Below are 19,422 nucleotides of genomic sequence, written 5' to 3'. Positions count from 1 at the left end.
TAATGTGAAAAAGTTGACAGTAATAAACCATAGCAATTTTTTTTTAAGTACCAAGTTGTATACCCATTTTCTTTAGACTTGGATAAAAAGTACATGATAAAAATCTTAAGTTTTTTTTTTTTATTTTTTGCGTTATGCGGGCCTCTCACTGTTGTGGCCTCTCCCCTTGCGGAGCGCAGGCTCCGGACGCACAGGCTCAGCGGCCATGGCTCACGGGCCTAGCCGCTCTGCGGCATGTGGGATCTTCCCGGACCGGGGCACGAACCCGTGTCCCCTGCATCGGCAGGCGGACTCTCAACCACTGCGCCACCAGGGAAGCCCCAAATCTTAAGTTTTATATGTATAATATACATAATTTATATATATTAGATAGAAAAATATTTATATTAGATATATATTAGGTAAGTGAAAACCTTGTTATATATATTTATAACATAACTGAATGTATATGTAATATAAATATATATATTATATATAAAATGTTTCTATATAACTGAACTTCTACAAATTAGAAATTCATTCAATTCAGTAAATTTATATTTTGAAACAGATAAACAACTTCAAAAAATCCCCTTTAAGAGCATTAAACCAGTCAACCGAAAATCAATATGGCTTATTTTTAGCATCTTAATGCCCAAATGATATTAGCCCATTCTACCAAAATGAGAAATTTGGTAAGAGACAGTAAGAAAGAGCAATGTAGGCACACTTAGCTTCGAATATGAAGTTTCTTAATTCTTAGAGTGATCCAAAAGCAAGTAATGGAAGTTCAGTCAGAGGTGCAGAAAAAAGAGGGGTTGGTTATTAAAGATACATTTCCTATCCTTATGGAACTACTCATGATTTGGTGGAGGAAATCCCAGCCTGACTCTGAATAATGTATTGAAAATGCAGTATCTATCTGCACTGATTTACTTGATACTTATTTTTACATTATTTAATATATGATTTATCCTGCCTGTCACAAAGTAGGTGTTTATTAAATAATTGATGAATGAATGGGTATGAAATTGTCATCAGTAATTAGAGTCTTAGTATACTTTGGGAGTTTGCTGGGCAAGAAGGTCTGGTGAGAGAGAAGAGCTCTGGAATTCAATCTAGAAAATAATATCCATTAAAGTCTGCTGTCTCCATAGGAAAAATCAAGAAAATCCCAGTGTTATATTTTTTATACATGAAAAGTTTGATCATGATGATTAGAAATATATTACACAGCTGTCCTACATTTTATTGGGTGGCTTTTTTTTTTTTTTTTTTTTGCGGTACGCAGGCCTATCACTGTTGTGGCCTCTCCCGTTGCGGAGCACAGGCTCCGGATGCGCAGGCTCAGCGGCCATGGCTCACGGGCCCAGCCGCTCTGCGGCATGTGGGATCTTCCCGGACGGGGCACAAACCCGTGTCCCCTGCATCGGCAGGTGGACTCTCAACCACTGCACCACCAGGGAAGCCCTATTGGGTGGCTTTTTAAAAGATACCGAGACAAGGTCACAGCAACTTAGAAGTGGCTAAAAATATAGATGAAACAACAACTGGAAGGTGAAACAAAACCGCAATAGTAAAAGAGAGAAGAAAAAAAATGGGGGGGAAGGCCTTGCTGTGGAGGGTGGGGCCTAAGCAGGGGTGGGGTTTGGGTGGTGGGTGGGGCCTATACTTAGCACCCACAGGGCTGGAAAAGGCCCTGGGGGGTGTGGGGTGTGGAGCTTAGGCTCAACAGACAGAAGGGGCCCAGATGGGTCTCCTCCCTCTGGTCTCAGAGGGTGGGGGACCAGCCTGGGTGCTCAGCAGGTTTCCTGGGCTCGAGTGGGTGGGGCAGACGTCCTCTGCTCCTCTCCCACTACTCAGGTCCTGGAGGGCCCCTCCCACCTGCCTGTCTTGTAGATTGTGATGTAATTTCAGGCAGGGACTAAAGAAATTATCAAAACTTTCCCAATATTTTTGAAAATGACACATTTACATAGAATAGAAATTGTCAGTCATTCAGCCTTTACTTGTCAGCATCTGGCTCACACTCTTCCCCAGCGTACTGAGTGAGGCTCAGCTATGAAGGCACAGCTATTTTGGCTCAACCTGAGACATTCTGATGGGCAATAGTCACTTCACACTTACCTGCAGGGCTGTTCAAGGTTCATTAGGCTGCAGTTTGAAATCTTCTACAGATTATCTGTGATATGTGTAGTGTATTCATTCCTTTTTATTGATTGGCAGTCTTCTGCTATATGGGTATGCCAGAGTTTGCTTAACTATTCATCTATTGCTGGACGTGTGGGTGGAACCTAGTTTTTGGCTATTATTAATAAAGTTACACTGAACATTTGTGTACAACTCTTTGTCCGAACATATGCTTTCAAGTTTCAGCAAATTTGAAAAATTTTTAAGTTTCTGCCATGAGGAGATAATATTTTCACTTTTGAGATTGGCAATATTTTTAAAAATTGTGAGTTTTGATGAGTATGCATTGGGGGTAATGAGGACTCGTTAAACATGAGCAAACTGGGCCTGTGGAGTGGTACAAATCTTTTCAAGGGCACCTTGATAGTACGTTAGAAAATAAAAATATATGCTTATCCTTTGTTCCTGAAATTCTCACAATTTGCTGAACTATTGGGAAAATTACCTTCTTCCTGCCTCTGTTCCTCATAAGTGTAAGGAGAATAATACATGATATATATCTCATACGGTTAGTATGTTAGTCATAGGATTATAGTAAGCATTAAAGTAATTAATTCATGAAAAATGTTTGCCATACCAAAAACTTCTCACTTATTATTTTTAGGATAACTTATAGGAATTTCTTCTTCAAAACTATCTTGTTAAATATATAGGGAATATATGTTTAAGGGTGTTCACTACAATAACATTGTTATAATGAAACATTGGAGATAATCCAAATGGCCTTCATAAGGGATTATTAAATCAATTATGGTACATCTTAGGAGGTAACATACAGAAAGGATGGATGTGGGTGCTGGAGAAGAATGGCTCATTCTAAATACTGCCTCAGTCCTTCCTACTTGTGAAGCTTGGTCCATTCCTTAGTCAATCGCTGTTCAACCATAAAAATGATGATAATAATACCCACCTTATAAAAGCTTTTGTAAGGAATTAGTGTAAGTTGCTTAGAAGAAAACCAAGGCAGAGGGAGCATCCCATAAATCCATAAATTGTAGTATCACCATGGCGTATATGCACCTGTTATAAGAATAAGGCAGGTCTGCATGTGTTACCACAGGATACTCATTAGAGAAAAGTGTTATTTTTTTCCCCTGTAGATACTGTATGATGGAGGCAGGTAAAATATCCACTTCTATATTTTTAGACTTGGGTGTAAGTGTTCAAATGTGTCAAGTACTACTTTGTTCTCTAATTATAGGAAGGGAACCAATAGTTTTTTAAAAATTTTATTGAAGTATAGTTGACTTACAATGTTGTGTTAGCTTCTGGAGTACAACAAAGTGATTTAGTAATACATATGTATATTCTTTTTTCAAATTTTTCATTATGGTTGATCACAGGATATTGAATATAGTTTAGGAAGGGAACAATAGTTAAGCATATTTTAAGTTTCTAATTCAGCTTTAAAAATTCTCATTACAAATGAAAATTTTAATATGTAAAATTAATCAACTCAACAGTAAAGAATAAAAATCAAAGTTAAAAGAAACTTCTTGGTCTTTGAGTACTTTATTTGAATTTGTGAATTTAAGAAACATGTTATATATTTGTGTACACAGGGAATAACAAAAGTTAAATGTTCTATTGGAAAGACTACTGTGACTGGCAATATTGAGTGATTGTCATTTTATAATATTCCTTTTACACTGAAAGCCTTAACATGAAAAGACAAAAATAGGAATGGTTATGCTAACAAATGCACGTTGTTTTCCATGCCGCTAAGTCTCCTTAGGAGCAAGAACTCCATATACAGGTTGTCCAAAAGATATTCAAATAATTTTATGAAATAAACGAACTTCCAGCCTTACTCAGATTTTAAAAAGAAGTTGGTTTTCCTTCATGTGGAAAAACCAAAAACAGAGCAAATGTGCATGCAAAGATAAATAAAAACACTGGCTACATCTCAGAAAAGGTGACAGTCTGTCTTTCACACTAATTATGTACGGTATAATAAGTAACCACTAAATGTAGTAGCAGGGGGAAATTTGGCTGGAATTGTTCCTTTTACAAGGCGCAACCACACTTCCTGCCCATAATTTAATTCTAATAAGGCATCCCCAGTCAAAACCCTATCACAGCTTATCTCACTGTTAATACTTTCAGACTCAAATGCAAGCTTGTCTACTCCATCAACCACTAAAAATCCAGATATATGAGCACTAAATGACTCAATGGTGTACTTAAAAACATACACCCCAAGATAGGGGATTCTGAATTTTCCAGTTCTTGGAGTATATGAGGCTCCATAGTTGACATCCAAGTTATTAAATAAGATAGGACCAGGTGTAGTCATTCCATATGTATGAGATGCAAAAAATGCCACCATCGGTGCATATCTGTAAGATCCTTTTGAAAAATCTGTTAGCGGAAAAAAATGGGAAGAGTTAATTTTCATGTTTTGATCTTGTTCTGTTTATATCTTTATCATTTTATCTCGGTAACAAAAAGCGTTAGTAGAAGAAAAACGGTCATTCATCAGACTTAACAAGGGCATATGTGTCTGGGTGTTTCCCCCTTTTCTTGCCTGAACTACCCAAAATTGCTTAGCCTCTCTGAGACTGTTTCTTCATTTAGATCAGGATAGAATGATAGTAACACTCAATACCTTCCTCATAGAAATGCCTCAGAGATTAATTTGCATGTTGCTTTGATCTCTCCAGAGATGAAGGAATTCAAAGCACTCTATGATTATTATGGTATGTCAGAATGTTTTAAAGCCTCTTGCAGGAATTAAAGCTGACATGACGCAGAAACAATTTTTCCAGCACCTTGTCAAACAGTTTCTAGAGGCTAAAACAGAAACCCAATGAAATTGTATGCACTGTCGAGAAGTAGACAAAAGCAATCTTCTATGTAATTAATGCCAAATGTACTTACAAAGGCTGAGATTTAAAAACAGACTAAAAAATTTACTCTTTATTATGCAGCACACTATTAAGAAAAGCCTGATCTGCAACATATTTTTTGCTGTCATTTTAAAGAGAATATATCTTAAGCCCTGCACACATTTTCTTGTATAAAAATCAGAAATGGTATGCTCTGGAAGTAAATCTATAGCAACCAATACTTATGAAAGTAAATGGGCAAAAAAGGCATCTTGTTTTATTCAATACATCTGAGCATGTCCTAACAGCCCTTAGCCAGTCAAAATGACACTATGAGCTTGACCTTCATAGAAGACATACTGCTATTCACTTATGGCTTCATTTAAAGGATCAGATCTGATATGAATCAAAGATGTATTCTTTAACAACTTGTTTGAGGAGAAAAAGTTTATACTATTTCGACATATATATATATATATATATATATATATATATATATATATACATATATATGTGTTTTCTTTTAAGATGCACTAGGAAAAAAATAAGTTGGGGGGGAATTTTCAATAAACTGCCTCTATTATACCAATATTGAAAATTTCAACTAGTGTATATCAATGAGTTTACCTGACAAAATCATGTATGTTATTCAATTAATTTGAGAAGTAAAAGGAATTAATCCTCAAGTGAGTCCAGATTAAGCAGGTCTAAACATTCATAAACAGTTCAGAAAATGTTTTTATGACATTGAGCAAATCCAAGGATGCGTGTACTTTCTTACCTGGAGCTAAAGCATTTTCTTCCACCACCTTGACAGTACAGTTGTCACCAGTAAAAGGATGTCGGCAAGCACAGATAAAGCTAGTTCTTCCATTTATACATGTGCCCCCATTCTGGCATGGGGATCTACTACAGTCTGAATACTCCTCTGTTACTGAAAAAGAATCAAGAGAAAAGAGGGTAAAAGTGACCTATTTTCCTGTTGATCTCAAATCATAGTTTGCAGCAGAATTAGAAATAAGGAAAATGCATTCCCAGGCCCAGGACACCCACCAATGTAATCATGGGACTTCATGCAAATCTCTGAACTACCTGAGCTGCTTCTTCTGAAGCCCTTTCCTGCTTTTTGGAAGTGGGACTAATTCTGTGATTCACTGCATTTGTGTGATAAATATTAAGATTTTGGTCAACTGTAGAACAGATAGACTATCTGGACACACAATCATGTATATTTGGAACCAGTACATGACAAAAGTAATATTTCAAATCATTGGAGAAAAAAAAAGTCTGTTCAATAAATGGTGCTAAGCTAATTGGATATCCATAAAAATATAAATTCCATGTGTGCAAAAATACTAAATGTGAAAAAAACATATATGATTGCATTACAATCAAATAAAAGGAATATCTTTGTTGAGCTTTAAAATTTTGGAAAACTCTTTCAACACAAACAAAATAAACAAAACCCAGAGGCCATAAAAGAAAAATCCTGACATTTGACCACCTAAGAATTAAAACTCATTTGCAATGAAAACCACCCATTATTGAATTTCAAAGTGCCAGATTAAGAGAAACTATCTTTTTAACAGCTACAACAATCTAATGACTAATTATAGCAAATGAAAAGTTGTGACTAATCCAAAAGAAAAAGTATGTAACCCTGTAAAAATAGTGAAAAGTGGGCAAATAATATGAACTGGCAAATCATTGAACAAAAACTACAAAGGCTCATTAAAATTTTCTGAACTTGTTCAACCTCACTACTAATTAAGGAATAACGAATTACCAACAACAACATTTTATCAGGTGGCAACATTTAAAAACAAAATAATCATGCAATATGAAGGAAAATGGGCATTCTCATACAATGTTGGTTAGAGCTTATATTGTTGGAACCTTCGAATAGGACAATTTGACCATATTTGACAGAATTAAAAAGGTTCATGTGCTTTGGAGCCAGAAATTTCTCCTGGCCAGAATATATATTCCAGATACCCTTGCATATGTATACAAAGATAATTATTCAAGAAAGTTCTTTATGATATTACTTGCACTAGTGAAAAATTGTAGGACACGTACATGACCACTGATGAGGGACTTATTAAATGAATTATAGTATCTTTTCATCAAGGAATATTAGACAGCAGTAAAAGAGTGGGGTAAATCCCCAATATGTCTGATTTGCTGAAGACGGCAAGTTTCAGTTCACTCATTAGATATAGAATAATTTCAGTTATTTAGGAAGCCTCAAATTGTGAATATGGTTATAAACATAATTCATAATTATGTGGAGAGAAAAGGTTGGAAGAATACATTACTAGCCACAGTTTCCACTATGGCTCCACCTTGTGGAGATAGTGTAAACAGTTTACAATTCACTCATTTCAAGTCATGGTCACTGATGATTTTTAAATTTAGGGTTATTTTAACATTTGTCTCAAGAGTGAGATCTAGAAATATTTTAAATAATTCTACCTCATATTTAATAATTCTAATTCATATAAAATGTGACCAAACTGCATGCCTGTATAATTAGAATTAAAAAAATTTTTTTGAAGTGTAGTTGATTTACAGTGTTATGTTATTAGTTTCAGGTGTACAATATAATGATGCAATATTTTAACAAACTATACTCCATTTAAAGTTATGATAAAATATTGACTATATTCCCATTTTGAGAAAAATATTTAATGGATCAGTGTCAAGTACAGAGCCTTATAACATACAACCAAAGATTGGTTGGCACTGATTTGTCAGTTGAAACTATTTGTATTTCATTATACAACCAGTTACAAATCTACTTTTGTATATCATCTGACTCATATTTTTTTACTTTATTACTAAAATACTTTAAAAATGGTTAGATACTTTATAATAAGTTCCTGTACATATTTGTGCTCAATAGGCAATTTCTTCTTGAATTAACAGCAAAAATCAGACTCCAATACATCATTTTCTTTTTGACATCTTTCCTCATCCCTTTTTATAGAATTAATTGTATGCATTCTCTTATTTGTTGTCTGATGCTCTGAAGTTCTGTTGAATTTATCATACCCTACTGTAATTGCTCACTTGTCCTTACTTCCAATGAGTGTGGGCTTTTGTGAGGTGAGGGCTCAGGTCCTCCATTTCTTAAACTTTGTGTTATTATTGACTAGCACAGTGCCTGACATATAGAAGTGCTAAGTTGTCTTTTTAAAAATGAATAAACAAATCAATGGAAGATGGAGTAGATGACCTCATCCTTAATCTAATACTCTTATCCCTTCATCACAGTTTCTCAAACATCATGTAGAGTTTGATGCTATGATGTCACTGGCATGTTTTTCTAGAGACGTAGAATTATTTCAAGCAAACTTTCCACAACTTCTACCTTGGGCTTCCATAACCTCTTAAACTCCTTCCAGTCCATTTATTTTCTTTGTTGGAGATCGTACAATTAGTTAAGTTATGCCAACTCAACATTCTACTATCTTGTGCAAAGAGCATAACTAATCTTTTAATATTCATTTCCCTGCTCTGAATATGACTAAAATTCTTTTACCACTGTCTTAGAATGTTTCATAAGTTTCAATTTGTTCTGGTCTTTGCTTTCTGTGCCCTAATATGTGCTCAAGTTACACTTTTCTATTAATCCTACTTCCATATTTCATAAATATTCATGTTAAATTTGAACTGATTGAAGAGCTCCTTACATTTTCAAAGCACTGTCTTTGCCAATATTTACCATTCTTTATTTTAATTACTTGCTTAATGTCTGAACTCCGTGAGAAGAGGGATTGCGTTGAATTTACCACTCTGTCCACTCAACCTTTCTTGGCGCTCATTCAGCACTTATTCAATAGGTATTTGATGAATAAAATGAAAGGGCACTTTATATTGATGTCTTCTATTTTTATTTATAGTACCCCTAACATGGCATATATAATATGTTTTACGTAACATAATGTTTTACTTTTCTTATTTAAATTATTTTTAAATTTGTAAAGCTTAGTTCTATTTTAGCATCAGTATTTTATTTTTTTATTTCTTCATTTAAACAGTAACGTTGTAGAGGGCAGATAACTCTGATCCCTGCTTAGGGCAGAATGGAGTTTGCAACAGGTTAGTGAGGAGACCTATCACTGCCTCTGGGTGAGTTTTGTCATACACAGAGGAAAACATTATACAAATCCACCAGTATCTGCTCTAGATACTGTATCCACACAACATTTGAACTTTTCTTTATCTTTCATCCTGATGCCAATGCTCTCTAACATGTTTTCACCCTCATACCAATGGATACATTAATTTTCAATGCTATTCTGTTGCACCATTTATCAAAATTATACCTATCAAATAATACTTATCCTTCCATTGCTCTAAAAATACTTCATATGTCCCTTTCAACAACTTCTAGAAATGTGAACAGTTGTTTATATTAAATTTTCAAATTCATTGCTCTAATCACTCATATTCTGTTCATTGGTGTATAGACAGATGGCAATATTGTTTCCAACCATCTTTACTACTTTTCCTTCAATTGTCAGTTTTAATTTTTGTTCTTCTTTTTAAATCGCATCTGTTGTTCTTGATATTGTTTCTGGGATCTTTTTTCTCAACCTTTCAAATATAATTTAAAGCTCATTTAATCATATCAGCAATCTTTACCAAATGAAGTAGCCCTGGCCCAGATGATTTACTATAACCCTTGTCATTAAACTATTTTCATTTATCTTAAGCCATGACTCAGAAAAATTAATGTTTTTTATTTGATATTATCATCTGTTTTGCCTTTTTCTCATAATCTTCAATCAAAAGAAGTATTAAAAATGGCAAATATATTGAAATATGCTCAACAATGTTAGTCATTAGGAAAATGCAAAATAAAATCACAATTAGATACAGTAATACACTTATTAAAATGGTAAAATAAACAAAATTGACAGTGTCAAGTGCTGACAAGGTTGTGGAGCAATTAGAATTCTCATACATTACTCGTGGAAATAGCAAGCCTGTCCTTATAAAGTTAAAACTGTACTTATCTTACAACCAAGTTATGCCCCTGGTACATATTAACTCAAGAAAAATCAAAACATATGTGTACACAAAAACCTTTATGTGAATGTTTATAGCACCTTTATTCAGAATCACCTCAAACTGAAAACAGCCAACATATCCTTCAACTACTAAATGGGTAAACAAACTGTAGTACAGCCATACAAAATGGACTACTACTTGGTAATGAAGAGGAATACATGCAACAACATGGATGGATCTCAAACATATTATACTAAGTGAAAGAAGCCAGACTCAAAAGCTTACACACAGTGTATGATTTAATTTAAAAGATACTCTGAAAAAAAAAAAAAGATACTCTGGAAAAGATAAAAGGATAAGGGAAGAAAACAGATCACTGGTTGCCAGTGGCTGGGAGTGGAGGTAGGGTTTGACTACAAAGTTACATAAGAGAATTTTGGGGGGGTGATGGAACTGTTCTTCATCTTCATTGTTGTGGTGATTGCATGACTACACATCTGTCAGAATTCATAGACTGCACATCAAAAACAGTGAATTGAACTCTGTAAATTATACCATAAAAAAACAAACCTCTCCCCAATATTTTTACTTCTATTATTTTGTTTGCACAGGTCTCCTACATCACTATGTCTTTTTGTCTTTTTCTTTTTCTTAAAGACTTTGAGTTCAGAGAATCACGCACTTTCCTTGTTCTGATGGTTCTGATTACTCCTTCCCCAACCCCCGTGCTCTCTTCAAATAAAGGAAATCTCCATGTTTCTGTCTTCAGTTCTCTTCTTTTTCTCTAGCTACCTAATTCACTTCTTTGCCCTCAAATATCACCTCTGGGCAATAATTTCCACTTTTTACCTACAAACTCTCTTTTGGTTCCAGACCTACATTTGTAAATGACTTCTGGACATTTCCACAGGGATAAGAGATCTTTAAACTCATGTATCACAGAATAAACTTCTCTTCCTGTGTACAACTGTACTTCCTCCTTAACCTTCCTATTTCCATTAATGGAATGACCAACTTCCCATCACTGATGCTTTATTTAAACTTTGATGTTATTCTTTATTCTAAGAGTTTGTATTTTCAATTAGCTGTTTTCTACTAAATATATATTCACTTTTAACTAACATTCCTAGTTTCCATTTTGTTCCTTTATCACTATTTGAAGTCTTAATCTATTCAAGCCAGGGCTGCTGTAATAATTTTCTAACTGATCTGTGGAAGAACTCAAAATAAATCTTAATAATGTACATACAAGATGATGTCATACTCCTGCTCAAAAATGTTTAATTGTTACCAACAGGATGAATTTAAACATATTATACTCAACACAGTGTGTAAATGGTTGATTGAATAAATGCTCAGCCCAAAGCTACCTCTTCCATGAGATTTGCCCAAACATCCAGTTCTCAATAAGACATGAAACTCTTATGATAATGATCTCCTATAACATTCATTTAGTGCTTAGTATATGCTGTGGCATGTTTCTTTTCTTTCACATTCAAAACAGCTTTATAACAACATAGTGTTCAAGAGCACATGGAAAAAAATTTAAAACATAAAACATAACAACCAAATATCACATTACTCTATAGGTACATCTTCCACTGTCAACTTTTGTTGCAACAAAACAACAAAGTTTCCGTTATATCCCCAGTTGCCTGCAGAATTCACTATTTTTCCCACAGTTGAAGCCTATCCCACCATCTTATTTAATAATACTGCACTTGGCTCCCAACACACTCAGCACATCCCACAAAACTCTGCTTCTCTAACTTTCTCTGCCTTTTCTTTTATGCATAATATTTATCTCCTTTTAACATAGTATGTAATTTACATTTTTACTTTTTTTTCTCTATCCTTGCTAGCGTGTAAACTCCAAGAAGATAGAAATATTTTTAAATGTTATGATGTATCCAAAGCATCTATAACAATACCTGATTTTATTGGCACAATATTTATGCTGATGCCTCGCAAATCTAAATATCCATGAAAATTTTTAAATTTAACGCTTGCTGAGGATTATAAAGCCTAGAAAAGAGTTCTTAAAGGACTGTTGATTAACTATAAAAATTGATTTCCTTTTTTGTAAAAGTTAGATGTGTATTTTAATTCCTATATGACTCTGGCACAGTGACACACAATAACTTTCTTTCACTGATTTCTTTAGCTGTCCAAACACTGTGTAATAATTTTTCTGGTAATTTGTTCGAGAGGTGAAGAGACTTGAGTTTTCATTAATCCATAGTATCAACAAAGTGCCATGTGATATTTTCCCCTAAAACAATGATATTCAAAATAAACAGCTTTGAATAATTCAAATTAAATTTATAATAAAATACTTATTATTTCCATTCAGATCCACTTTGAGGCTGTATATAGTAAAACTGGCAATTACAACTTTTAGGGTATGTTTTTCAAATTTCATACATAGTTAATATACAGCAGAGCTATATTTTTATGCTGCAATTTTTTTGTCAAGATGTGAGTATCATGTCCACTCAGACTGCTGTGCCACATGGTCACAATCTGTGATTTAATAATCCCAACACATTCTTTTTCATGTTTGATAATCAATACAGCACAAAATAATACTATCATGTGCAATTTTGAACTTATAGTGTTGTCAGGGACTGGTGGAAAGACATCTATTCAGTGTATTTAATTACAGACCAGTTAATAATCAAATTTGGTGTCAAACCTTTGGTGTCAAAGAAACAGTCTATTGTTGAGAAATAGCTCCTGTGATTCTTGTCAGAAAACGAATCCTAGCATATGCAGTGACTATATAAATGGAACCTGGTATCCTGTCCCATTTCCTTTTTATTGTCAGACCATGTGTCATAAATTTTGGTTCAGATGTGAGTGTCAAGTGCATGAGTTTCTGACTGTTCACCTTAGGTACCATGGTCACTTTATTGCAAGACATAAAGCAGGAAAGGATTGTCAATTTTGTCAGCATCCTCTCTTCAACTGTCATCCTTCCATACAAAGGGGCATCCTCTGGAAAACTAGGGGAGTCTTTTCTTCTCCCAGGGAACAATGAACAAAAACTAGTTCATTTAATATTCTTTTCAATACTGATATGTTTTATTGACACAAACTGGGGAGGCTGTCCGCAGAAGACAGGTTTGCTAACCAACTCTGACACAAAGAATATCTTTAATATCATGAGCAGAAAAGAGTCAGTATAACAGGCCTGAGACTGCTGCCTTTAGAAAGGCTGACTTGCAAGGATTTTCCCTTGATCTATGCCTGGGAACTTGGCTTGTCTCTATTCTCCAACTATTTAAAAAGTGTCTTTTGCAGTGCCCTGACTCTTCGGACAAGCTATATGGTTTATGCTGAACATCTACTTTCCTTTTAGAGTATGGAGTTTTGGTATGTGCTCAACAGAGGGTGCCTATGTAACCAGCCCTATTATGGAGTGAATGTTTGTGTCCCCCACAAACTCATAGGTGGAATTCCTAACTCCCCAGGTGATGGTATTAGGAGGTGGGGCCTGTGGGAGGTATTTAGGTCATTTAGGTATTTAGGGTGGCACCTTCATGAATAGGATTAGTGCCCTTTTAAAAGGGACCCCCAGAGAACTCTCTCACTCCTTCCCTTTCTGCCATGTGAGAATAAAACAAGAAGTTGACAGTCTGCAATCCAGAAGAGGGCTCTCATCAGAACCTGACCATGCCGGCCTGATCTCAAAACTGTGAGAAGTGAATTTCTCTTGACTATAAGCCACCTTATCTATGGTACATTGTTATAGCAGTGTGAGCTCCAGTAAAACCCTTGAGAGCTTAATATCTGATGGTCTTCTCTGGGCAGAAAAATTGCACACATGTGACTGCATTTTTTGGTGACTGGAAAACAGAACTCATAGAAGTATACCCCCTCATGGGAGGGAGAGAGCATAAGAAAGCCTATGCATGGATTTCTCCAGACTCCGCCTGGGTCTTTCCCCTTGCTGATCCTATCATTTATTATTTCACTATAATAATCCTTAGCTGTGTGTATAACTAAATGCTGAGTCCCATGAATGCTTCTAGCATAGCAAGCTTGTGTGTCATTTTGGATACCTTACAAAACACATCGTAAATTCAAGTAGCTATCTTTCAAAATTTAATTAGCTTATCTTCAATATTTTGTATAGAAGTCAACTTATCCTGAGGTATATGTGAGAACCTTTATTTTTTATGATATGGAAAAGCATATAAAGAGCTGAAATACCTTGGAAAAAACTCTTATTAAAACGTTTGTGGATTTTTTAGTGCTTGTCAGTACCCATGCATTTTTTTGTTTTTGTTTTTTTTTTTTTTTTTGCTGTACGCGGGCCTCTCACTGCTGTGGCCCCTCCCGCTGCGGAGCACAGGCTCCGGACACACAGGCTCCGCGGCCATGGCTCGCGGGCCCAGCCGCTGCGCGGCATGTGGGATCTTCCGGGATAGGGGCACGAACCCGTGTCCCCTGCATCGGCAGGCGGACTCTCAACCACTGCGCCACCAGGGAAGCCCCCCATGCATTTTTATACATTTAAGCCTTTATATTTTTAATCCTGTTCTTTTCGATTTATTATGTGGTAAGCATAAGCTCTTTTATCAACATATGCTGAGTTTAAAACACAGTGACCTAAATTAAAGATGGAACAATGGAATACCATGAGCATTTAAATTATGTTGCTACATGGAAATAATTACATATCAAATATTAAGTGAAAATTTTAGAGAAAATAATAAACAGTGAATATAGCTGAGAAAATTGTATCATGTAGTCATAACTACCTCAATAATACACTGTATGAAAGTTGATTTCTTTGATTCTCAAACTTTGTAAGGTAGATATGTTATTCTAATTTTATAAATGAGGAAAGTAAGTTTTAGGAAAATAAATGACTTTTACAAATAAACACATTGCTAGGCAGGACTTAAACTTTGTTTCCCTGATTCCAAGTCCAGTGCTTCTCAGTCATCACAACTGCCTCTATGCTGTGTCACAAAATTTAGAAATGGTTTTAAAGTGATGTAAAATATTCACTAGGTTCTTATTTTTTCTTTGAAATTGCTCATATTCACAGAAATGATAATTTTAAAAGTTGTATTTGGTATACTGCCAAATCTGTTACAGAATTAGTCTTAAGAAGAGTAGTTAAAGTGACAGTGGTGAATAAAAGAGGTTTATTAAAGAGAGTTAAATATACTTGGTAAATACTGGAGGAACGGTTAAAATAAAAAGTCAGTGGTCTCACGAGCAGAAGGCGCATCCTCAGCCACGCTGCTGACATTGTTACAATAATTCAATTCAGGATTCAGCTCCTCTTGCAAGGCAAGCAGCCAAACCCACTCTGCAGGGACAAATCTGCCAATTGCTCCACAAACAAATCTTCAAAGAGGAAATAAAATCCTCTTGGTGTCTACTGGACTATTGTTTAGAAACAAATCAAATATTTAGGGATTCAACCAGAACAGTTTATCAGAATTGGCCTGAGAGGAATCATAATTAGCATAACTGAATGTGGGAATGGCTCCGAAGAAAGTGATATGGAAGAGAACTCTGAATGTTACCTCCTACTGCATCAGCTCAAAGAAGATATGGTGAACAACTGATGCCAAATTTCAATGACAACTGCCCACTGGCCATGAACACAGAAAAGCTAAACTGAAAAGTAGCCCTTTTACTTCCTTCTGGTCAATGCAGAAACAAGTGGTAATATTTGGATCTTCAAGAAAGCAAACTCCCTGGGAATATCAACTCTGGCCATACGGAATATTCAGATATGGCCAGACTCTGAGATAGATAGGATTCGTCAAACACAAGCAGAGGGGCTTCCCTGGTGGCGCAGTGGTTGAGAGTCCGCCTGCCGATGCAGGGGACACGGGTTCGTGCCCCGGTCTGGGAAGATCCCACATGCCGCAGAGCGGCTGGGCCCGTGAGCCATGGCCGCTGAGCTTGCGCATCCAGAGCCTGTGCTCCGCAACGGGAGAGGCCGCAACAGGAGAGGCCACAACAGTGAGAGGCCCTCACAAACAAACAAACAAAACACAAGCAGAAGGAAGAGAAAGGCAGGTGAATAGACTTCACAATCTACTTCAGTACAGTAGTTGAGCGGAGCCCTGAGTCCAACAGACCAGGAGTCAGGCTCCATCACTTACTAGTTGCATGACCTTAGGCAGGATACCTTAGTTCATCTCTCTGAGGGTTAGTTTACTCACCTTCAAAATAAGAATAATGATAGCTACCTCATAGATATTAAATGAAAGAACATATGTAGTAAAATTTGTACTGTGCCTGGGATGTAGTAAGTGTTAATAAATGGTATCCACTATTATGTCATTATAGTATTACTACTATTAGGCTTCAAAGGAGGTTATCAGTTATTAAAATTAAGATTAAACAGAAAGAGACTCACAGACATAGGAAACAAACTTATGGTTACCAAAGGGGAAAGGGGGAGGGAGGAGGGATAAATGAGGAGGTTGGGATTAACATATACACACTAGTCTATATAAAACAGACAAACAACAAGGACCTACTGTGTAGCACAGGGAACTCTACTCAACATTTTGTAATAACCTATAAGGGAAAAGAATCTAAAAAAGAACATATATGTATAACCGTATAACTGAATCACTCTGCTGTACACCTGAAACTAACACTATATTTTAAATTGACTATACTTCAATTTAAAAAAAGGAAAAAAAAGATTAAATTTTAAAACTATGTTTCTGTGGTTTTTCTTTCTACAGACTGCATTTATTCTGCAAATGATAGTGGCTATAATCTGAATAATATTATTGTGAGATTTGTAAAATCGTGATAAATTACCTTCTGGTGTTAGGTAGGGAAGTAATGTGGCTAGACAGTATTTACAGTATCGTAGCAAAGGTCAAAGAAAACACAGCCGAATTTTAACTAGTGTGTCAGTGTGTCTCACAGTTGGTATCAAAGGAAGTAGTTTATTTTGCAATTGGTTTATTCTTAGAGGAGAATGTAGCCTGAGTCCACTGGTTTCATTATCTTGCATAGACGTTACCTGCTCAGCTGTTCAATGAATACCATCAGTTTTATGACCCATAGAAGCAGAGCCGTTTAATGAGCATGCATATCTATGCATCCACTTGAAAGGGCCTCACACATTTTTGTTGCTGCGTACAGTGAATATCTGCCCCACATATGAAATTAGGCCAATATACCTTTATTGCCCTGACGTCATTATGGGTTATCTTTACAAAGATAAAATAAAGAACTTTTAATTAATTATTAACTTGAGGCCTATAAACATTCTACTTAGAGTAAACAAAGGAACAAGAAACAATTTATCAAGGCATCATTAAAAAAAAGAGAATCAGTACTAAGTTAATTATTAGCCCATTAAGCCCAATATTGAGTCAACTTGATATAAATATCTCAATGCAATTTTTATAAGCTCCTAACATGCATTCTTTATACTCTAAAAGTTTATTAGTTCTTATGTTCTATTGAGTCTCTTAACTCAATTAATTTTGAAGCTATTTAAATTTATACTTACTGTATAGATACGGGTATTTTTTGGTTTAAGGAATAAAAAAATGACCCAGTTTGCCTGGTGTATGATCACACATCCTGTAGAGTTTAACTGAAACTCATTTGCGGTGTCCACAGGAGGACCAAGGATTAAAGTAGTATGGGGAAAGAACTCAATATTTTTCCTAAAATGATTATTGTAAGAACACCTTGTACTGAAATACTACTTTTCTCTTGGAAACATGTAAGCCTAAATAATTTGTTCTGTGGTCCCACATGGTAAGATTAGTCCGCCTGGGTCAGATTAATTTGGAAGGAGTCATAAATAAATACAATAGTTTAAATAGTCAAGAGACACCTCAACTTTGGATTATTCTGTGATTTTTCATATTATCTAAACATTCAGAGATTAAACATGAAGGGTCATATTAAGCTAGGATAATGATTACCCTTTTGTAATGAAAAAGCAATAAAATTCAAAATTCATCCAAATGAGTGTATATTTTAACAGCAGACTCATATGAGAGGTTCACTGTCATTTCTTTTAATAAAAGCCCGTAGCTATTCTTTTCATTATGGAAAGATTATTTAATATTACTCATATGCCAGACATCTTAATAAAACACTTCTTACATACAGAGAGACTATTAAGTAGTTTATATGCACTACACTAAATTCCTCTTTCTTCCCAAGTGTATGCTTCTCTGGTGTTTACAACATCTGTCAATGGTACTTCTACCCTCTCATTTCCCAAATGCAAAACCGCAGAATATTCTAGATCTCTCCCCTCCCCAGGCGCTGTGTATTCAGGCTGTGAAAAGCTCATGTTTTTTTTTTACAGCAATCCAGTCTGCAACATATTTCTACTAATGAGTTCAGAAAAATACCTACTGCAATCCCATCTCATAAAAGGAAGAAGCCGAGACCCAGAGAGGGGAATTAGTCAAGGCTACACAGAAACATACGAAATAACTAGGACCAGAATCATGATTTGTTCTTCTTTAGACCATTAATTTTTCCACAATCTTTCTGTTTCTGTTGATATTACTTTCATGACACTATTCATACCCATCTCCTCTGATTCAACTACCTCTTCCTAAGATCTGACTCTCACTGATCTTGCCAATCGTGTCCTAACTGGTATCTCTGATTTCTTCTTTGTAGTCATGCTACACACTACTGCTAGCTTCGTGCTTCTGAGACACAGTTCTCACCATACCCAGTGCTCTGCTTGAAATTTTCAAAGACCACTCTTTACAAAATCATGTCTGCATGCCTTGAATGTATCTCCCCAAAATTTATATGTTGATATCGTAACTTCCAGAGTTGCTGATATTAGGAGGTGGGGCCTTTGGAGGTGCTTAGGAGATAAGGATGGAGCCCTCATGAATGGGATTAGTGTTCTTATAAAAGAGACCCCCCAGAGCTCCCTCACCCCTTCTGCCATGTGAGGACACAGCATGCAATTACTGGAGCCAAGTGAACCAGGAGGAGGGCCCTCACCAGAATGTGACTATGTTGGTGCCCTGATTTTGGACTTTCCAGTCTCTAAAACGTCGAGAAATAAATTTCTGTTGTTTCTAAGCTACCCAGTCTGTGGCATTTTGTTAAAGCAGCCCAAAGGGACTAAGATACTTAGCTTGTCATTCAAGGCCTTCTGTGATCTGCCCAAACTGAATACCTGCTCACTGTACCTTCACTCAGCCAGACAGTCATTCAACAGATATTCACTGAGTTCCTGTTGCATACTGACACTTTGCCAGGTAACACCAAAATGAATAGGATACAATCTGGTCTTACTCATCAGGGAGCTCATTGTCTAATAGCTTCCTTTAATTACACATGTAAAGAAAAATGTTCTACAAGGGCAAACTTGATTGTTTTATAGGGGTCTTGTCAGAAAAAAAGTTAAGAAATATGG

At 35.7% G+C, this 19,422-nt stretch overlaps 1 protein-coding gene across 1 annotated transcript in view; it reads right to left on the bottom strand.

The window, feature by feature from the left end:
* Positions 1–3,291: 3,291 nt before the first annotated feature.
* The window catches only part of MMRN1 (multimerin 1), a 64,889-nt gene continuing 48,758 nt past the window's right edge, over positions 3,292–19,422 (bottom strand). The window contains exons 7-8 of the mRNA XM_081227959.1: positions 5,779–5,931; positions 3,292–4,530 (exon numbers count right to left, since the gene is read on the bottom strand). Coding sequence (XP_081084085.1) covers positions 4,109–4,530; positions 5,779–5,931 — 575 coding nt within the window. The 3' untranslated portion in view covers positions 3,292–4,108. The remainder of the gene's footprint in view (positions 4,531–5,778; positions 5,932–19,422) is intronic.

Source organism: Mesoplodon bidens (genome assembly GCF_964165515.1).
Source record: "Mesoplodon bidens genome assembly, chromosome: 1".
In the NCBI taxonomy this organism is placed as follows: Eukaryota; Metazoa; Chordata; class Mammalia; order Artiodactyla; family Ziphiidae; genus Mesoplodon; species Mesoplodon bidens.
Note: the sequence above shows the minus strand (reverse complement) of the source record. Positions and strands in the feature narration are given on the sequence as shown.